The 23,504-nt window shown below is 40.6% G+C and overlaps 1 protein-coding gene across 1 annotated transcript in view; it reads right to left on the bottom strand.

The window, feature by feature from the left end:
- Positions 1-23,504, bottom strand: part of LOC126188914 (KICSTOR complex protein kaptin-like) — a 124,057-nt gene that overhangs the window by 9,587 nt on the left and 90,966 nt on the right. The window contains exons 6-7 of the mRNA XM_049930623.1: positions 11,889-12,024; positions 11,661-11,816 (exon numbers count right to left, since the gene is read on the bottom strand). Of these exons, the coding sequence (XP_049786580.1) occupies positions 11,661-11,816; positions 11,889-12,024 (292 nt within the window). The remainder of the gene's footprint in view (positions 1-11,660; positions 11,817-11,888; positions 12,025-23,504) is intronic.

The raw sequence follows: 23,504 nt of genomic DNA, 5'->3' as shown, positions 1-23,504 counted from the left end.
AACAAATTTTTATGGATAAAAAAGGTTCAAAAAGTAATCCCAATTGTGCAAAAATGCTTTGATTGGTGAGTGCCAGTTAATCAATGTAATTCTGTCAAAATGAGAGTGTTTTGACAGCAGGAAAGAAAGAAAGAAAGAAAGAAAGAAAGAAAGGTCAACTGTATGGTGCTGGCATTGTCAATTGGTGGCCTGTTTAGTTTCAATATTAAAAAATGCATTCTGAAACTTTAAATGCTTGCTTTTTCAAATCAACATTTTTCCAGCTGAAAGGAGCTATAACACCTGGAATATACATGCAATTACATCATACATTTTTGTAACTTGTTAGTCGGTGTTTTCTCTGCTGTAGTATGTAGGATTTTTGTGATATGTTTTAATTTTGACTTTTAGCACACATTCTATTTTTTGGCAAAAACATTGACTTTTATTTGAGCGTGCCGCTATTTCATTAAAAACCATTTTTAAAATATCCCTTTGCACTATGTTAGACTATATTATAAGTATCAAAACAGTTTTTGAAATTCTGTTCTAGGTTGAAAATTCTGGCGTTCAGAGCTCCCACCAACCACCCTCGCACTTCGTGAAGGCCTTTTGTCAATATCATGTAGCATGTAGTGTCCTCTGAGTGCAAATCTTTTCACTAAAAAGATACCATAACACTACCTTAATGGTGCACAATAAAGGTCTAAAGTCAGTTTTGTAATTTGTTTCTTATTTTATTGAAAAAAAATCATGAATATCAGTTCCAAAATCGAGCATCATCCTAGTCAATGCTAGGTACATTCATCAGTGTTACAATTTCCACTGTAGTGATAGACTTCTCCAATGCAGTTGCTTTACAGATCTGTTCTGGAACAATTTACAGTAATAATAAATGCAATGAAAGTATGCTCACATTGTGCTGAGAGGCATAATTTAGAGATAAATAGTAAAAATGACAAATATTTTTCTCACCCTACTACACACATCAAAAAAAGTTTTGCATCACCTCGGTTCCAAGAGTTCCAGAACCTGTACACAAAATTGGAAGAGAGATCAACATAAACATCATTTCCGCCCTTTTTATTGCTGATGAAAACCTCACGTTGCGTGTTGAACCACCATACAGCGAGACCTTCTGGGGTGGTGGTCCAGATTGCTGTACAAACTGGTACCTCTGGTACCCAGTAGCATGTCCTCTTGCACTGCTGCATGCCTGTATTCGTCATGGCATACTATCCATAAGTTCATCAAGGCATTGTTGGTCCAGATTGTCCTACTCCTCAATGGCAATTCGGCTTAGATCCCTCTGAGTGGTTGGTGGGTCATGTTGTCCGTAAGCAGCCCTTTTCAATCTATTCCAGGCATGTTTGATAGGGTTCATGCCTGGAGGGGCATACTGGCCACTCTAGTTGAGCGACGTAGTTATCCTGAAGGAAGTCATTCACATGATGTGCATGAAAGGGGTGCAAATCGTCACCCATGAAGACAAATGCCTCACCAATATGCTGGCGATATGGTTGCGCTATTGGTCGGAGGATGTAATTCACGTATCATACAGCCATTACGGTGCCTTCCATGACCACCAGCGGCAAACATTGGCCCCACATAATGCCACCCTGAAACAGCAGGGAGCCTCCACCTGGCAACACGCGCTGGGCTGTGTGTCTAATGCGTTCAACCTGACTGGATTGCCTCCAAATGCGTCTCCGACGATCGTCTGGTTGAAGGCATATGCGACACTCGTCGGTGAAGAGAATGTGATGCCAATCCTGACCAGTACATTTGGCATGTTGTTGGGCCCATCTGCACCACACTGCATTGTGTCGTGGTTGCAAAGATGGACCTCGCCATGGACGTCGGGAGTGAAGTTGCACATCATGCAGCCTACTGCACACAGTTTGAGTCATAACACGGCGTCCTGTGGCTCCACGAAAAGCATTATTCAACATGGTGGCATTGCTGTCAGGGTTCCTCTGAGCCATAATCTGTAGGTAGCAGTCATCCACTGCAGTAGTAGCCCTTGTGCGGCCTGAGCGAGGCATGTCATCGACAGTTCCTGTCTCTCTGTAACTCCTCCATGTCCAAACAACATCACTTTGGTTCACTCCAAGATGCCTGGACACTTCCCTTGTTGAAGCCCTTACTGACACAAAGTAACAATGAGGATGCAATCAAACTGTGTTACAGTAGCATTAAATAAATAAATAACCACTTCTTCACTTGTCTACCACCCCAGCCCCTACTAACCACTTTAAAACATAGCAATATGTTACTTATTCTCCATAAACAAGCCCCCCCCCCCCCTCCTTCCCCGTACACACTCTGGAAAGCTGCACAACACTCTGAAGCTGCCTGACACTCTGGTCCTCTATCCTACATATATTATTATTATTTTTATCATTAGGGTTTCTCCCTGTTCCATTCACATATTGAGCAAATGAAGAATAATTGTTTGAATGCCTCTGTGTGTGCAACAATTATTCTAATCTTGTCCTCACGAGGTTGTAGTATATTCCTAGAGTCATCATTTAAAGCGGGTTCTTGAAACTTAGTTAACAGACTTTCTCGGGATAGTTTATGTCTATCTTCAAGAGTTTTACAGTTCGGTTCCTTCAGTATCTCTGTGAAACTCTCACATGGAATAAACAAACCTGTGACCATTCATGCTGCCCTTTTCTGTACGCTGCCATGCTGCCCTTCTGTTCCCTTGTTAGACCTACCTGGTATAGGTCCCGCAGACTTGAGAAACATTCTACAGCCGGTCGCATGAGTGTTTTTTAAGCAATCCCCCTTTGTAGACTGATTACACTTACCCAGTATTCTATCAATAAACCGAAGTCTAGCACCTGCTTTAACCACGACTGTATCTATCTGATCATTCCATTTCATATCTCTATGAAGTATTACACCTAGGTATTTGTATGAATTGCCAATTCTAACAGTGACTCATTGATATTATAGTCAAAGGATAATATGTTTTTCCATTTTCTGAAGTGCAAAATTTTACATTTCTGAACATTTAGGGCAAGTTGCCAATCTCCGCATCACATTGAAATCTTATCAGGAACTGACTGAATATACAGGCTCTTTCATTCAGATAGTACATCATTACAGATAACTGCATCACATGAAAAAAGCCTGATGTTACTATTAATATTGTCTGAAAGCCCAATAATATATAATATGAACATCACATGTCCCAACACACTTTCCCGGGGCACACCTGAAGTTACTCCTACATCTGATGATGAGTGTCCATCCCAGATAACATGCTGTGTCCTCCTTACCAAAAAGTCCTCAATCCAATCATAAATTTAACTTGATACCTTCATACAATCATACTTTCGACAATAAGCATAGGTGCAGTACTGAGCCAAACGCTCTTTGGGAATCAACAAATACTGCATCTACTTGACTGACTTGATCCAAAGCTTTCTGCATGTCATGTTATAAAAATGCAAGTTGGGTTTCACATGATTGATGTTTATGAAATCCATCCTGGTTGGCATTGAGGAGGTCATTCTGTTCAAGATACTTCATTATAGTTGAGCTCAGAACATGTTCTAAGATTCTGCAACAAATTGATGTCAAGGATATTGGACGGTAGTTTTGTGGTTTACTTCTACTACCCTTTTTGTAGATAGGTGTGAACTAAGCCTTTTTCCAAAAACTGGGCACGGTTTTTTATTCAAGGGATCTACAACAGACCATAGTTAGAAAAAGGGCTAACTCAGCTGTAAATTCAGTATAGAATCTGACAGGGATTCAATTAGGGCCTGAAGCTTTGCTCAATTTTAATGATTTAAGCTGTTTCTCAACACAAATGACATTAATATTTATTTCATTCATCTTTTCAGTGCTACAATGATTAAATTGGTTCAATTCTCTTGAATATTCCTCTGTAAAGGAACATTTGAAAATGGAGTTAAGCATGTGTGTAGGTTTTGTGAAAGATCACTTGACAATATTCTGGTATGGTACTCACTGAAAGTATCACGCATTGTTCTCTCGACAGCCAAACGTGTTTCATTCAGCATCTCTCTATCTATAGCCCCACACTTTGTTTTACACCTATTATACAATAATCTCTGCTTTTTAGAAGATGCGACTGTATACCATGGAGGTTCCTTCCCATTATAAATTGTTCTACTGGGTACACATCTGTCCAGCGCGTGCTCAACTTTTCTTTTAAACTTAAGCCAGAGTTCCTCTACATGCTCCTGTCCTGTGCTGAAAGTTTCAAGTTCCTCATTGAGATATGACACTACTGATTTTTTTTATCTGCTTTACTGAACATATTTAGCTTTCTGCTTGTTTTAGTTGTCCTTCATACTTTGATAATCATTGCTGTCGCAACTGCCTCAGGGTCACTGACACCAGTTCCAATGTGGATACCCTCAAAGAGGTCAGGTTTATTTGTTGCCATTAGATCCAATATATTTCCATCATGAGTGTGGTTCTTAAATATCTGTTCTAGGTAGTTTTCAGAGAAGGCATTTGGTAAAGTTTCACAGGATTTATTATCGGGCACACCACTAACAAATCTGTAATTTTCCCAATTAATTGTTAGATGATTAAAGTCTCCATCAATGACTGCAGAATGATTGGGGACCTTACGTACAAGTGAGCTGAGGGTTTTGCTTAAAGTTTTCAGATACATTATGAGGTGAGTCAGGTGGGTGATAAGCTTATTTATGGACACCAATGATGCTGAGTCTTGCCCAAACAGTCTTGGCAGAGTGTTCATTATTTAAAAGGCATGCATGTAGTCAAAAAGATTGCATTGGCAATGGCTCCCCCACACCCAACTGGGGAAAACTGATAAATATTATCAAAAATATGTTTTCATTTTGTGTGTGTGTGTGTGTGTGTGTGTGTGTGTGTGTGTGTGTGTGTGAGAGAGAGAGAGAGAGAGAGAGAGAGAGAGAGAGAGATATCAACAATATTTTTGGGCTATACTCTGCTCCCAATTTACTCCTACTGATGTAAAGAAAATTTAACTTCTTTGAAAATGACCATGCAAAAGGACAGTTTCAGGTGGGTTAATATGCATAACATGTTGTTATTTTACAGTATAAAATATTTCTCTTAGATTTGTGGCACATACTGCAAATTTACAAAAAATTTTCGGTTTACAAGATGAACTTTACCACTATACTACGAAGCCCAACTGGGGCACTGTCACCCAGGGCCAGTTGCAAGTTGCCTATCTATTGGTTTCCAGGGGCAACAAAAATTTGATTTTCAATATTTCATACAATTACCAAATGAATTAAAAAAATAATAAAATGCTGTCATAATCTATTCACTGAGAGGTATAATCTTATGTAAAGGTTTGTCACAATAAGGCAAGTAGTATTTAGAAACTGTATATGTCTTCAGGCAGTGTAACTTACTGCATGCAGTTACCTGCACTATTTCATCCAGCATTGGAGAATGTGAGCACTTAGTGCCTTGCAACAAACTTTAAACATAATTTCAAACCTTTTCTAAACTTTTTCTCTGCAATGTTAAATATGTAACATATTAATTGATTTGTAAAGTAATCAGATGTTTAATAATTTTGTACACAGGAGGTTTGATCTTTACGAATTGTGGGTTTACTGGTTGTCATCTAAAGTGCGTATTTTGCAAAGCAAGAAGAAAGATTTTCAAGCCATATATTCTTGTGTTTGAAGTTCTTTGCACGCCACTCAAAGTCTGCTTCTGTATTGTAACATGGATGTTGCATTTCTTAATCAAGTCATTCTTTCTGATTGATTGATTGGCTAATTGAGGGGTGTTATGTGGCTAAACAGTGAAGTCATCTGTTCCGTGATTCCAAAGTTACACACAGAAGAGAGAGAGAGCCCACTAAAAGTGGACAGATCCAGTCAGAGGAGTCAAACTACAAAATGAGGAAGTTAAAATACACACTGTAGAAGATACAAAAGGATTGCCCAAATCTAAAAACTACAAAAAGGAGAGCCCTGTGAATGGTTAGCAGTTCTGCTGTGAACATACTACATGATCCTGGCAATAAATGCTGTTCTAAGTCAGTAGAAGACGTGAAAGTGTGTCCCACTGTATCTATAATCTTAGAACCATCAATGTAGAAGATGGTGACATCCTGAAACTATGCAATGATGGAACACACAAGACGCCAGAAGACCATAGGGGTGACAGAGACCTAAGGCCCCTCGAATAGGTTGGTCCTAATCTGTGGTCTATGCGCCATCCAATGGCAGGTGTGGGACGAAATACACGGGGCAATTTCTGTGAGTAGAGATGGAGATCCCCACAAAGGGAGGTGAGACGCATTCCAACAGGCAATCCCATCCGTGCCCGGTTATCAGGAGGGAGACATCCCTCGTTTGCAAAGAGGACAGGGTACATGGGATGGTCAGGGAATTGGCAAATGGTGATTGCATAAGAAACTAGGCGTTGGCTCCATAGTATTTGTAGAGGGGGAATACTTGCTTCTGCAAGGAGACTGTCAATGGGACGAGTGCGAAAGGCACCAATAACTAGCTGCATCCCACAGTGGTGAACAGGGTCAAGTATTTTCAGAGTGAAAGGAGCCAATAAGCCACAAACCTGACTACCATAATCTAGTCTGGACAAGACCAGAGCATGGTAAAGATGGAGAAGAGTAGCACAGTCTGCACCCCAAGATGTGTGGGGCAGGACGCAGAGAGCATTAAGGTTCCACATGCATGTAGTCTTCAGGTGGCAAATAGGAGGCAGCCATGTCAGCTTTTCGTAAAAAATAAGGCCCAAGAAATGGGACTGTGCTACAACATCTAGAAGATGGTCACCTAAATAAAGTTCTGAATCGGGGTGTACTGTGGGTCGATGACAAAAATGCATAAGCCGCATTTTGGAGGGAGCAAACTGGAAGCCATGGGAGACGTCTCACGTACAGGCCCATCGGATGGCGCCTTGGAGCCTGTGATCAGCAGATGCTACTGAATGGGAGCTGCACTAGATGCAAAAATTGTTGACATACAATTCTGTGGTAACCACAGGTCCAACAGAGGTTACAAATGCACTGATGGCTAAAACACAGACAAATGGCTCTGAGCACTATGGGACTTAACATTGGAGGTCATCAGTCCCCACTAAACACAGAGCCCTGTGGGATACCATTCTCCCGAATCCGAGGGGTGCTGAGTGAAGTGCCAACTCTAAAACAGAAGAGCTGGTGGGATAAAAACTAGCATAAAAAATCAGAAAGGGGCAGCAAAAGCCCCAGTCATGGCGAGTAACTAAAATGTGATGGTGCCAACGTGTGTCGTATGCCTTATGTAGGTCACAGAAGGCTGCGACAAGGTGCCGGCAGTTAGTAAAAGCCTGTCGGACTGCTGTTTCCAATTATAGTAAATGGTCAGTTGGAGATCATCCTTCCTGGAAGCCACACTGATACAGGTATAAAAGGCCCTGAGATTCGAATACCCAACATAATCGGTAGCTAACCTCTCCAGCAGTTTACAAAGTACATTCGTTAGGCTACTTGGGTGGTAGCTGTCGAGAGATGTTGGGTTCTTCCTGATCTTAAGGACGGGGATAACTATACTGTCTCACCATTGCGATGGGTAAGCACCTGGGAACCAAATTCAGTTGAAGACCGTGAGTAGATGTTGCCTCTTGTTTACGTCCAAGTGTTGGACCATACGGTTGTGGCTGGAATCCAGGTGTGGGGTCGTGTCATGTGAAGAGGTAAGAGCCTGCAACCATTCCCATTAAGAGCAGGGTTCATTATAACATCCAGGTTAGTGAGGTTGAAACAGAGGGCAGTCTGTTCAACTCGACATTTCTGCTGGAGAAAAATAGCAGGATAGGAAGAGGATGCCAGTGTCATCACAAAGTGTGTTGCAAATTGTTCTACAAGAACCAATGAATCAGTACAGAGAAGCTTAAAGGATAAGACCCTGGAGAGCTGAATGTTGCTGGCGGCACAGAAGGCTATGGAGCTTGGACCAGATCTGCAATGAAGAGGCATACGTCCTCAGGGAGGAAACCTAGCACTCCCAATATTCCTTTTTACTCTGCTTAAAATGGTAATTAGGCTTAGCACAGAGACGCTTACAAGCAAGGAGGTTGGTCTCTGAAGGGTGTTATTTAAATTGCTGCAGTGCCTGTCGGCAGTCCTGGACAGTGACTGCTATGTCCTTGTTCCCCCACAGTACCAGTCGATGACGAAGGGACCTGTGGATAGGGGGTCAGCAGTGCCTGCAGCATGAAGAATAGTGGCAGAAATGCTCTGTATGACCACATCATTGCAGTTTAAGAGAGAGCTGTCAAAGTGCACAGCAAATTTATATAAAGGCCAATTGGCCCTGTGGAAGCCCAAAGTGAGAGCCTGCCTACCTGGCAGTGGCAGGAGCATGATAGAATCACTGGAATGCGATCACTGTCACAAAGATCATCATGGGGAGACCAATGTAGGGAAGCCACAAGAACATGGGAGGAGATCGTGAGACCGGTAGCAGCAAAGGGCCACGAGTGGCACTGAATTAAGTAGGAGAAACGTCACTAAGGAGACACAAATCAAAGTCTGTCATAAGTTGGTCAAATAGGAGATCCCTACCTGTTGAAGTGGCACTACCCCGCAGGGGGTGGTGTGCATCGAAGTCCCCGAGGAGGATAAACGGGGGCGAGAGTTGCTGTGGTGAGGTAGGCAGTTCAACATAAGAAAATGGCCTACCTGGAGGGAGGTAGACACTGCAAATGGAGATTGCTGGAGTCATTTGCATTCTAACCACTATTGCTTCCAGGCTGGTATGAACAGGGATCCAGTCACTAATGACATCGGAGTGAACCAAAGTGCAGACCCCTCCAGATGCTATACCAGGGCCAGTACGGTTCTGACAGAATGCCCGATAACCATGAAACATTGGATAGTGGTCATCACAGAAATGAGTTTCTTGAAGAGAAGACAGAATGCAGAATAGGAGGAAACAAGACATTGTATTTCTGATATGTGACGGTAATATCTGTTGCAATCCCACTGGATTATTGTTTGGTGAGAGTCCAGGTTGGACATAAAGAAGCTCAGGGGAGGTCATGTCACTCAGTCAGTGGTCATCGGGGGGCAGGTGGCACCCCCGGGGGGCACTGGAGCGGAGAGGTGGCAGGGGGGGGGGGGGGGAGGGGAGGGTTGTCCTGGCTTGTGCAAGATCTGGAACCAAAAGAGAGCAGGTGACCTTGGGGTACACAGATGGTGCATCTCATGGCCGAGCTGTGGTAGAAGGTTTCCGGGAGGGGGAGGGGGACGGGGCTGGGGTAAGGAAGAGATAGGAGGGAGAGGCAAAAGTTGAAGTTAGTGCCACCAGATGGAGTCTCTCATATTTCTGGTGAGGCTCAGGTGATCCAGGGACTTAAACTCTTGGGTTTTCTATTCTCATTTGTAAGATGGGCAATCTGGTGAGAAAGAGAGTGGCAGTCATGACAACTGACGAACACAGGTTGCGGAAGACAGGGGGTTCCTTCATGGAGTGGGTGTCCACAGTCACCACACAAAGTGTCTGCTGTATAGTGGGAAGACGCTAGAACCAAAAGCACATGATGGGTGCAGGGACATACGGATTCATGTCACATCTTAAGCATATAACCTTGATCTTTTCTGGGAGGATATCCCCCTCGAAAGCCAGAATGAAGGCACCTGTATTGGTGTGGTTGTCTTTATGACCCTTTGCACACACCAAACAAAATGAACGCTGCGTCACTCCAGACTAGTCCAGAGTTCCTCATCAGTTTGCAGGATGAAGTCCCTATCAAAAATCACTCCCTGCACCATACTGAGAGATTACTGAGGAGTAATAGACACTGGGACATTGCCAAGATGATCACAAGCACAAAGAGCTACAGACTGGGCAGCAGAAGCAGCTTTGATCAACAGGGAGCCCGACCACATCTTACTGAGAGACTCCACTTCACCAAACTTGTCCTCAATATTCTCCACAAAAACAATGGCTTTGTGGTGGTGAATGTGTCCCAGTCCATTCTGGTACAGATGAGATAGTGGGGAAAGTTTTTCATCCCAAGATGGCAAGCCTGGCCCTCCTCCCATGGTGTAGCTAGGGAAGGGAAGGCTGCTGGGTCATATGAAGTAGTATTCAATGATCCTTCACCATTTGAAGAGACAACCATTTGAGAACAGCCAGATTTTTGCAGCTTGAGACACTTCACATGCCAAGCATCCGCCCTGATACCAACCTCTTTGATCAGGAACTCTCCCCCTGGGTACCACCCAGCCACAGCAATGGTTGCCTGGCATGGCAGCATTGCTGGGAGTTCTGATGCTCCAGGAAGAAAAGCAACCACTCCTTGGCATACATGGGAAGGGAACAGATCAGGTATCAGTATGTGATCCCTGTGTTGTCAGGGGACTCAGTCAGATGGGTACATAACAGCCCCATCACACATACTGGCTACACATATTGGTGACCTAGCAGGATGGAGGGTGGCTATGGCAGGAAAGGAAGAGGGAAAGGAAAAGGGGGGGGGGCAGAAATTCACGGCATAGAAGCAAGGGAGGAAGTTCTTCCCCAAATGGCTCACACTAAAAACAGAAAATTTAGAAGTAGAGTCAAACCTCAAGCGGAGACCTAAATGCCAAAAGGATGAAAGAGAACAGGCAGAATGAAACAAAATTGCAAACAATACAGCGAACGTGGTGGTTAGCCAGGTTGGCATAAATCAGAACACGGAGAGAGGGGAAAGAGGGGGCAGTGGGGAAGGAGCAAGGATAGGGAGAGAGGGACAGGGTAAAGGAAATGCAGCCACAGAAGGAAGAATGGGCTGTGCAACAGCTCATGGCCCCATGTCTGCCATGCACGACCTCACGAAAGAACTGTGAGCCCCCTGGGGGGATTCTTTCTGGTATATCCAGTACATATGTGTATTACCTGTACATGAAATATTTATGATACTCAAAATTTATAAATTTCTAGTGCTGTTGCAGGCTGGAAAATAAATATAATCAAACTGTGTGATGTATCATATCTCAAACAACGATGTGTGCATGTTTCAGTTAGTGGACTGTTCTCTTAATTTGTTTTACAACCCACCTCACACAAACTGGAGCTATGTAGGGGATGGCAGCACCACAATAATAACTCCTTCTGCTAAACTTACAAGAATAGCCCAATTTGGATAAATATGAGAGAATTTGTTAGTCGCTATCAAAAAATTAGACCTGCAATAAGGTTCACATAGCTGGGAAATGTATCCTGAAACTGAGTTTTCTTCATCATATCACTACTTCCTGTAGTGGAATACTAAGAAGGGCATGTCTAAAGAGAGCTAAAGGCATATTAAAGCCTTGAGGTGGGCAACATCATGGCCCGCATTGATGGCTCAGAGGTGGAATCGTTGCTTATGAATTGTGAAGAAGACCTGTATTCAAGCACCAGTCTGATGTACAATGCCAGTCTATAATACTACATTGTAAATGTATTAGGATTTGACATGAGCACTTTCAATAGTTACTGCAGTTACAATATTAGTGCTACAAATAATGTCCAAAAGGTCTCAGTTTACTTAACCTAGATGGCAGAGAGCATGAACACAGTATTAATAATGAAAATATGATTTCCTTGGTTTTGTCCAGGATTCAGGAAAGCTATATTATTTTCTGAATACTGTGGAAATGAATAATTGTTCCACATTATCATTAAATCACTGTTTATTCTTACCTGTAATATGTGTACACCCCTCAGAGAGAGAACAACTAATTCTTTAACACCATCACCTGTCACATCAATATACAGCACTGAATGAATAGGATTTGCAAATGTGCGTTTGCCAGATAATACCCAAGAATCAGATTTGTACTTGTACATAAGCATTTCCTGAAAAAAAAAACTCATTTTTATTCATTATTTATTCCAGAATTTTCTATAGTGCAATAAAGCTTTGCTTACCTGTCCGTATGTCCCAAGTAATATTTCCTGCTCTCCATCCATGTCAATGTCAGCAATGCATGAACAGAGGACAGCATCAAACTCTTCACTTGATGGTAATGAATGGCTACAGTTCAAACCATTCTGAGCTACATTCCTGTTAACAAAAGAACTGGATATTCTCTCTTAATCACAAAAATATAAAAAAAATCACGTGGAAAAGACAGACAATGCAACATACATAGGAGCATATGGTTTTCTATTATTTAAATGACAAATTTTCACAACTGTACTTGAATTTGTTGTCCTGTTCTCACTTTTTAATTAATTTGGAACTACACTTCTTGACATATTTTTTAAAATTTCAAGAATGCTGTTGTAATTTTCAAGAATTACCAAAAACTACTTTTGGTCTTGTTGGATGATATGATCTGTCTCTTTAATAAATAAGATTTTCTATGTTGCATACTTCTTTGTCTTGTGTGATGGGCTTGACAAGAGCATAATTGCAAAGTATGGTTTTGCACTTATTCCTATAAAAGTTGATACTGCTGCCAGCATAAAAAGTGTAGTAGCTGACTTTATGTGATGCAAGTACAAAGGACACAGGAGAAGAAGGCAATTGCTAGGCTCTGAATGTGCTTTTGAGTTCATAGTAAGATACTCAATTGGAATTTTAAACTCTTGTATCTTTTTCTTCGCTATAAAAGATGAGCAGATTCCACACAATGAAAGTACCTGAAAAAAGAAAAACAACAACAATGTGATGTGCATCCCTACATATTCTTACCGACAAATGAAAACCCTAAAACAAGTTATCAGAGAGGAAAGCACAACTATTGTGTGGATCTGTTATTTTATTTTGATGTGGAGAAATATGCCAATGGATGATGTGTGGCATCTCTTCAAGATGAGGCAATGATCACAATAACTTTGTGAGAGAAAGTACATATGGGTGCAGAGGTGAATATATAAGCTCTGAACATCACTGACCTACACTGGAGAAGTATGAAGTACTGTTGTGTGTGTTTTTTGGACAATATGTGGGTTATACAGGGTGTTAACAGTGTAAGCGCAGATATTGTGATAACTGTTACATTAATAAGCACCCATTTCAGTGTGTTTATTGTTTCCTCTCTATGTCTAACAGTCTTTCTGCAAACATGCTGCATAATTTACTACCTGATATCTTCTGCACAGTTGTAATTGCACCACTAAGTGGTCTGTCAGTACAGACTAGCCATTTTGCATCTATGCGTCCACACTTTAACATCTGACCTGCTGCCCAGGGGAAAATAAGCATTAATTGCAAGCTCTTGCCACATGAGCTTAGACGTACTAATCAACCTAAAACATACTACTCATAACAGTTATAAATTAAGTATGTACTGACGTAACACTGTTCAGTACACAGTACACTATACTCAGTCGCTATTTAAAAATCTGTGCTCATACTCTTGTATATACAAAAGATGTCTACATAACTATTCAAGAAAAGCAGAAGTTGCAGTATTAGATTTCCTTCTAGCAAAAAGCTGATGAGGAGGAGACAAAGTCTTTTATCGCTGCAACCGAAGCAATTATTGAACAAGTAAGAGGTTAAGAAAATCCATACCAAGTCTTTATTGATAAATTTATGTTTTAAGCAACAGGAACACTATGTCAGCAGTGACTGTGCCAAAGAACATTGAAGCTGACACTGAACCTGCAAGGAGTTAATACAGGGCTCCTATAAATGATCCATTCATTTTCAGAGCTCTAATTTTCCAAAGTGTTACATGTACAAATATGATTAATGCATGAACAAAACTGTAAACTCATGAAGTTTGCATTTTGCTCTCCACAAATGTTCTACGAGTGTCCCATTGGTCATACGACAAACACCCAAGTTGTAGCCAAGTTCATTCCACATTTTATATAGCAAAATCCTGTCTGTGGTCATCACCATAGCACTGATGCATTGTCTGAACTGTTCCAGTTTTCTTGGCAGAGAGGGGGCTGTAAACACAATCCTTAATGTACTCCCAAAGGAAAAATTCAAACAAGGTTTTGTGGTCAGGTGACCTGGAGGTCCAACGGAAAAGAGCCACATCATCTTCACCACTACACCCAATCAAGCAATGTGGAAGTTTGTTCCAGAATGAGATTTTCACTCTGCAGCGGAGTGTGCACTGATATGAAACTTCCTGGCAGATTAAAACTGTGTGCCCGACCGAGACTCGAACTCAAGACCTTTGCCTTTCGCGGGCAAGTGCTCTCCTGCAGGAGAGCTTCTGTAAAGTTTGGAAGGTAGGAGATGAGGTACTGGCAGAAGTAAAGCTGTGAGTACCGGGCGTGAGTCGTGCTTCGGTAGCTCAGTTGGTAGAGCACTTGCCCGCGAAAGGCAAAGGTCTTGAGTTCGAGTCTCGGTCGGGCACACAGTTTTAATCTGTCATGGAAGTTTGTTGTTTAAGTAGTGACAGACATCAATGCTCCAATGAGTATGTGCCCCATCTTGTTGGAAGATGAAATCCTCGGAATCAGCAGTCATTGTGGAAATGACCACAACTGCAGCATATCAAAGTAAGAGGTACCTGTCACTTTCTTCTCAAAAAAAGGAAAATGGCCCTTATGACTTCATCTGTGAGATGGCACAGAAAACATTATCCTTCAGTAAATCTTGTTCCTGTACCATAATTTCATGAGGATTTTCAATGGACCACACTCTTAAATTGCACTAATTAACCTTCCCAGATAAATGGAAGTTTTTTGTTGTTGCTGAGTATCACTTTGGAGGCTAAAAGTTCATCCTCAAGTGCTTCCTGGATTGTGATGAAAATGAAAGCGCTAGCTATAATCTTTCAGTTTTAATTGTTGCATTAGCTGCAGACGGTACAGTTTGAAATTAAACTGCCATCATAAAATCTTTCACGCAGTTTGCTGCAGTATTCCAAGTTCAAGGCTTGCACAGATTGTGGAATGAGTATGTTACTGAGGAAATACTGTTAAAACTGATGATATTATATATAATATGGAAGATTACGAAACAGCGAGTTGGAAGAATGGTTGGTGGCAGCTTTTAGAGGTGGTAACTATTTTCGATGTACAATCACTAATTTCACAGCAGCTGGCATGGCAAGCATCAGATGCTCTACAAAACGATGATGTCATCAAGTTGTGCTGGCAAAGTGCAGTCTACCTTATGACTCTACATGCTGCATGACAGAGTATAGTGGATTGTATTTAAGCCAAAACTTGTTTTTAAAACATTTGTTGTGTGTGTTACGTGAAGACTGATTTGGTTTTTAGCAGAATCTTTCTAAGAAGATGTTTGTGACTGTTGTGTATTGGGGAAGTCTTATTCAAGTGTTACAACTGTATGCCCGTGTGATATATAAAAATGAAATCACTGAAGTTAGGTACAGTTAAACTGATACATTCCACATCATGACGAAATGTCATATTCATGATCTATGGAACAAGTGGTAATGTAATGTAATTAACATTGACTTACATACAAAGATGGAGGCACCACTCACCTACAGGTGACTGATGGGTGGCATTTAGAAACACACAACAGAAAACTATTCATACTACTTTGAGGTGTTGCTGTTTCTCTAGCGGAAGTACTGTGTGTGTGTGTGTGTGTGTGTGTGTGTGTGTGTGTGTGTGTGTGTGTGTGTGTGTGGGCGCGCGTGCGCACCTCCAATAGAGGAAATGCAAAAGCTCGAAGCTAGTATAAACAGTTTGCTTGCTGTTGTGTGTTTCTATGCACCACACACCAGCCAGCTACAGGTTTCTTTCACATTATTCCATCAGGAATTTCCATTGTTAACACACATGTAACAAGGATTGCTAGCTAAAGTGGTCTAGATGGGAACTGAGAAGATGGATATGAAGTAAAACTATACACAACCAGTTGTGCTTATTTGAAAAGTAGGAGTGTGGATGTGTCAATGCATTAGTTACCGTATTTACTCGAATCTAAGCCGCACTCGAATCTAAGCCGCACCTGAAAAATTTGACTCGAAATAAAGGAAAAAAAAATTTCCCGAATCTAAGCCGCACCTGAAATTTGAGACTCGAAATTCAAGGGGAGAGAAAAGTTTTAGGCCGCACCTCCAAATCGAAACAAAGTTGGTCCATTGTAATATGAGACACAATTTAGGTCGAATGAATGACGATACAGTTACAGTAGTTTGGTTCCAGTCGTAAGCTTAGCAGTTAAGCTTTACAACGTAGCCATTGCTATGCGTCAGGCGCTCCGTCTGTATTTATACGGGTACCCTTCCTTTTTCACGTGCTTCGTCTGGTTTGAATCGATTGCTTATTTTGCTTTGATCTGATAAATGCCGTTTTCTTTGTTATAGGTGTTTGCGTCACTCTTAAGCTGAAAATGCATTACTGCACTGTGTCATGCATTGTTTGTCGCATTCTGACTGCGTGTTTACAGCCTGTCGCGGCTCGCGGCATGGCTTGCTTTTGTGCGTGCTGCCGCCGCGTACAATAAAAAGAAGAGAGAGGAATCGTCTCATAAGCGAAACAATGACAAGACTGCTATTTGTTGTTACTTACACTGCTGCTTTCTTTGATAATGATCAACAAGAATCAAATAATAGACTGCGTATGATAGAACATGTTCTGAACGAGAGTTAGGCGAAAATTTTTCTCCGTTTGAAAATCTTTGCGGCCGCTTCTTCATTACATCAAATTCTGCACAGAAATTAGAGTCATCTTAGATTTAAAAATATAAGTCACTTGCCGTGCTTCATTTCTGGCTGTATCACTATTAGGGATAAGAATAATACGAATATAAACATGAGACGATACGTATATTCTTCCGCGTTTGCTGTTGTCTCACTCTAGTTTCGTGGTTTATTAGGCAGACAGGATTTAAATGAGATAGCAGCAAACACGAAAGAATACATGGCAAAATGTTTATATTCGTATTATTCTTATGGTGAAGAGAATACTGTATGTGATTCAAATTTCATCAGGTTCCTATTAGCAACCATCTCTTCTCACAGATAGGAAAAAATTCAGATCGTAAAGTTGGCCATATTGACAAAAATCCCAAACAGTCTTGCCAGTCAGATTTTCGTAGTACACTGAAATTGTGCTACATTCGAAGATAAACAATACGGAATTTGTCTTTACTTCGTTGTATGAAAATGCAGTGGTCGAAACTCGCGGCGGAGAAAAAAAGCCTCGTCTTCCACTTTTTTTAAAAAAATTATTTACTGACGCAGAGGTTTTGGCGCCAGTAATTATCTTTGTGCCTACAAAGCATACCTGCATAGCGCTACAGATATTCGACAGCAGAAGTTAGTTGTGGCGGCACGTACCAACATTTTTCATAACTTCCGCTTGCTTTGCACTCGATTCTAAGCCGCAGGCGGTTTTTTGGATTACGAAAACCGGAAAAAAAGTGCGGCTTAGATTCGAGTAAATACGGTATATAAGAAGAAGGAGGTATGAATTTTAAAATGGATGCTGTGCCCTCGAAGATGTACTCAGGAAGGAACAACTACACCAGTGCCGAGGAAAGGGACGAATAATATATAAGGGACACAAGAAGGGAGAAAAGAGGTGCAAATGATAATTTTTACAGAGATGAATTAGTTAATATTTTGAGACCTACTCTAATATTATACAGACAGAAACTTGCCCGAGTCGTGGAAGCTTGAGGTATGTAATTAAACAGGAAACAATTGAAGATGTAAAACGTTCCTGAGTTTGTATGGTTGCAATAATGGAGTTTTGAGAGACACAATAATTATGATGTACATACTGTACAAAAATTTAAGAGTTATAAGTACTCAGAATGTGAGTTCATGTATACTGTTACTGTGACACAGCAGCAAAACTATAATGTAAGAATAATGCTGCCAGAATCTCTTGAGTTCTTGCAAAAACTGCACATTTTAAACATTTTTTCTTGTAATTATGCATTGAAAGGACATTATTACAACTTTACCGCAGTGTCATTAGGTGGAAAATATTGTGAAGATGAGGCAGTATTGGGTGAAAAAGTACAGGCATATTAAAATAAATATGCTAGGGTAGATACAGCACTAAGGTTTGAATATTTACCACATTATGTGCAAAGATAAAGGCACATTCCTTCAATTTCAAATGGCACATGATTATTACTGTATTGTTAATCATGATAAAACATCCATTAGTGAACAATGAAAAGCATATTGCTATACTCACATAATAAATGTTATTAATTTGTAAAACAGTAGTAAGTAGACAGCTTTACTAGGAATTTGTTGATATTATAAAGACCATTGCTAACTGGCAGATGTCTGGCATATGAATTAAGCAAAGTACCTGTATTTATCATGAGATTACTCATTTAAGTGTTGGGTACATGGTGTAACATTCCACTTTAGATGAGTGATGTACATATCTACATATTCTCAACAACAAATGATACTCACAAATGAATCCTGTCATAGAGGAGAGCACAACTATTCTGAGGATTTGTTATTTTATTTGCATGTGGAGAACTATGCCAAGGACAGTGCTGGTCTCTAAGACAGGATAGTGTCACAGTAACTCTATAAGAGGAAGTACATGCAAGGATGCGAATATACAAGCTCCAAGCAGTGCTGGCCTACACTGGAGAAGCATGACATCCTTGGAGAAAATATATAATCCAGTCAATGGTTGTGATTGAACTGCCGGCCGGTGTGGCTGAGCGGTTCTAGGCGCTTCAGTCTGTAACTGTGCGACCGCTACGCTCGCAGGTTCGAATCCTGCGTCGGGCATGGATGTGTGTGATGTCCTTAGGTTAGTTAGGTTTAAGTAGTTCTAAGTTCTAGGGGACTGATGACCTCAGAAGTTAAGTCCCATAGTGCTCAGAGCCATTTGAACCATTTTTTTGATGATTGAACTCAGGCAAATGAACTGTTAATGAAATGTCATTCTGATTCCATTGAGCCTTGTGTAAACTTATATGTATGGTTTTCACATTGAGCTTTCTGATTTTATGTTATCTAAAGGATAATGTACATATCTGCGGACAATATGCAGATGACAGGGTGTATCAAAAAGAATCATCCAATTAAAAAAAAAATCATAACCATTATGTTATTTGAGATATGTGCGTGAAAGACGTACTGGTTCCCACAAGATAGCCACAGTGTGCACCCATTTCAGTTCTAGTAAAAATGGTGTCGGGACAACAGAAAGCGTTTTGTGTTCTACCTTTTGCACAGTGGGGTCAGTAATAACTGCTTGTACTAGGTATGGCATGGATCCTCCGACAGTAAAGAGCATTAGATGACGGCATGAACAGTTCCGAGAAACAGGTTGTTTGTGTAAAGGCACATCACCGGTAATCCCCGAGTGCCTGACTCAGACATGGAACTCATTTACCATAGTTTCACAAGGAATCCACAGAAATCCATTCGCTGTGCAACTTGACAGCTCAACCTGCCCCAATGTGCGTTTGGTGTGTGTTGCATCGATGTTTACACATGAAACCATATGAAATTCAGCTACTGCAAGCTCTTCGTGAAGGTGACAAACAAGAACATGTTGAATTCTGTAATTTTGTTCTTGGCAAGATGGAGGATGATAGTTTTATTACACGCTTAGTGTTTTGTGACGAGACAACATTCCATTTAAATGGAAAGGTGAACTGTCATAATGCGAGAATATGGGGTACAGAACAATCATTTGAAGTTGTACAATATGAGAGGGACTCTCAAAAATGTAATCAGTTTTCACAGATTCAAGGGAAAAGGTGTATGGTCCATTTTTCTTTGCCGAGAACACTGTTACAGGAAGCACATATCTCAATATGCTTGAGAACTTTCTTTTCCCAGAGTTGGAGACTGATTCAAACAACTTCATTTACCAACAGGATGGAGCACCACCAAACTGGAATCTGGAAGTGCAAGAATTTTTAATCAAAGAATACTGAATGATGGATCGGTCGCACTGGACCAAACAATTCAGTCTTACATCACTGGCCTCCATGGTCACCGGACCTGACTGTATGTGATGATTTGTTGTTGGGGCTTATAAAAGACTATGTTTATGCACCTCTTTTACCAACAACAATGAATGAACTGAGACATCGTATAACAGCAGCTGTGGAAGCTGTGATCCAAAATCCTCTATGGGAACAATTTGAATACTGCATTAACATATACTGTGGATCTAAAAGGGGGGGGGGGGCATAATGAACACCTAAGAAACGGTATGAAAAAAAAAAAAAAAAAATTTTTTTTAGTTTCTTGTTCATCAAAAAACAAAATTCATTGCATATGTTTATTAGTTTCAGAACTATAGAAATGCCAAATTGGATGATTCTTTTTGATACACCCTGTATAAAAAGTATCTGCATAATTATTCAATAAAAGTAGAACTTGCCATGTTGCATTTCCTTCCAGCCAGAAGCTAACAATGAAGTGACTAATTCTTTTATCACCACATCATAGGCAATGGTCGAAGAAATTAAGATGTTAAGAAAAAAACATATAGAATCATCATTAATCAAGTCATCTGACCCAGTCAGAACACTACAACAATTCTTAAGGCCATACGTTTGTGATTTGTGGGCTGCTTTGCTACAGCTTGTTTATTTCAAATAGGACATTTATAATACATTGGATTTAGTGTGTATGGCTCAACCAATGTGTTTATCCAAAGTTGAATTGTTATCTATATAAAGTTCTTCCACTTCAACACAGCAGTACATATTTGTTCAACAATAAGGAAAATAAATTTATACGAGTGATATTTTCTTTTGGTGTGTTACTTACACCTACACCTACACCAACACCTACATCTATACTCTGCAAATCAGCATGAGGTGCCCGGTAGAGGGTACATCTCACTGTATCAGTTATTAGGGTTTCTTCCAGTTCTATTCATTTATTGAGCATGGAAAGAATGATTGAATGCATCTGTGCACACAGCAATTGTTCTAATCTTATCCTCAAGATCCCTTTGTAAGCGATGTGTAGCGGATTGTAGTATATTCCTAGAGACATCATTTAAAGCCGGTTCTTGAAACTTTATTAATGAACTTTCTTGGGATAGTTAACATCTATATTCAAGTCTCTTCCAGTTCAGTTCCTTCAGTGTTTCTAAGACACTCTCCCACAGATTAAACAAACCTGTGACCATCCATGCTGTCCTCCTTTGTATACATTCCATATCCTATTTGGTATGGATCCCACACACTTGAGTAATATTCTGGAATGGGCCACACAAGTGATTTGTAAGCAATCTCCTTAGTACACTGATTGCACTTCCCCAGCATTATATCAATAAACCAAGGTCTACCTCCTGCTTTTCTCACGACTGAGCCTCAGTGATCATTCCATTTTATATCCCTACAAAGTGTTACGCCAGATATGAGTTGGCCAATTCGAACAGTGACTCACTGACTTTATAGTCGTGGGATGATATTTTTGTTTTGTTTTGTGAAGTGCACAATTTTACATTTCTGAACATTTAAAGCAAGTTGCCAGTCTTTGCACCACTTTGAAATCTTATCAAGATCTAAATGATTTATACAGCTTCTTTCAGATAGCACTTCATTATTGATAAGTGCATCATCTGCAAGAAGCCTGATGTTACTACTAATATTGTCTGCAAGGTCATTAATATATAACTTGAACAATAAGGGGCTCAACACACTTCCCTGGTGTACACTCAAAGTTACTTCTACATCTGACAATGACTCTCCATCCAAGATAATATGCTGCGTCCTCCCTACCAAAAAGTTCTCAATTCAGTCACAAATTTCACTTGATACCCCATGTGACAGTACTTTTTACAATAAGTGTAGACGTGGTACTGAATCAAATGCTTTTTGGAAATCAAGACACAAAAAAATAATTAATGCAGAGTAAAGAAATTTTGGGAATACATTCATCTAGGTAACATATTTAAGTGATAAACATTGCAAGATCATACGTTAATGTAAGCGCGAGATAAGCCATTGCAAATGTGAAATTCTGGTACATTAATAACAGGTTTAACCCACAGAATGTTGAATGCAAGCATGCAAATATGTATGAATGGTGTTGTACAAGTTCGTAGGATGGAGTTCTATATCTGTTGCACTTCCTTAGTCAATACAAGGACGGCTAATACTGGTTGTGGACAATACTGGAATTGTCATCCAATGATGTCCAATATGTACTCGACTGAAGACAGATCTGGTGACTGAGTGGCACAAGGCAACATGTTGACACTCCGTAGAACATGTTGGGTTATAATAGGAGTATGTGGGTGAAAGTTATCCTGTTGGAAAACACCCCTTGGAATGCTGGTCATGAATGGCATCACAACAAGTTGAATCATCAGACTGATATACAAGTTTGCAGTCGAATGCGTGGGATAACTGCACAAGAGACCATAACTCCACGTCTAGCTCCAGTGTGTCTAGCAAGCAGACAGGCTGGTTGCAGGCCCTCAACTGTCCTGCTCCTAACCATTACATGGCCACCACTAGCAGATCCACCTTTCATCAGAAAATACAACAGACCACTGCCCTGCCTTCCAATGAGTTCTCACTTGGCCCCACAGAAGCTGCAAATCGGCGTGATTTGGGGTCACTGGAATGCATGCTACAGGGTGTCTGGCTTGCAGTTGTCCTTGAAATAATCAATTTGTATCAGTTTCCTGTGTCACTCTTGTGCCAACTCCTCCTCAAACTGCTACAGCACATGCAGCACAATGAGCCAAGCCATATACTGAACATGATAGTCTGCCACCCTGGTTGTGCCACATGGCTGTCCAGAACCTGGTCTTCTTGTGACTGCACATTCTTGTGACCATCACTGCCAGCAATCACGTACAGTGGCTGCATTCCTGCCACATCTCTCTGCAGTATCACAGGAGGAACATCCATCTTCTCATAGCGCTATTACATGAACTTGTCCAAACTCAAGTGAGGTGTTGATAATGGTGTCTCCGTCGCCCTAAAGCCATTCATGACTAACATCGTATCACCATGTCCAGTCCAATCTCAAAGGTAACTAATGCTCACGACTGTTACAACATGTATTAAGATAAACCTGATCTGTATCCTCATAGTGGCGCTACTAGTGCCACTCTTATGCAACTGGTGCAAATTTGCATAAACATCATGTTTCAGATGTTGGAAAATACCTACCAACTTTTCTTTATGTCGCACAGCTCTCTGTTGGTGTTGAGATTTTTTTTTCCATCAGTTTATTAGCAGGCTTATTACACATCCCTGAGGCACATTAACTATTAGTTTTGTGTCTGTTCAACATTTACATGTAGTATAATGAAATAGTTCTATCAGCAAAAAAATATTTGAATTAGTCATATATCTGTGAGAATATACAAATTGTATCTTGATTACTAGGTGATGATATCCTAGTGTCAAATGACTTACGGAAAACTAAGAAGAATGGGTCTACCTCTTCACCTGCTTCTTCATTCACAAAGACTGATGTGTGAATAAAGCAAGCTATGTTTCATAGGAGTGATTTTTTCACTGTCATAATGTTTGACCTTAAAATATGTTCTAGGATTCTGCAACTGATGGCCATTATCAATATTGGTCTGTGACTCTTTTACGACTTCTGTAAATTGAAGTGACTTCCACTTTCTTCCAGTTACATGAGACTGATCACTACAAGACAGCCATTCATTTAA

The sequence above is a fragment of the Schistocerca cancellata genome, chromosome 5, assembly GCF_023864275.1.
Source record: "Schistocerca cancellata isolate TAMUIC-IGC-003103 chromosome 5, iqSchCanc2.1, whole genome shotgun sequence".
NCBI classification, from domain to species: Eukaryota; Metazoa; Arthropoda; class Insecta; order Orthoptera; family Acrididae; genus Schistocerca; species Schistocerca cancellata.
This window is presented reverse-complemented; position numbering and strand designations above follow the sequence as displayed.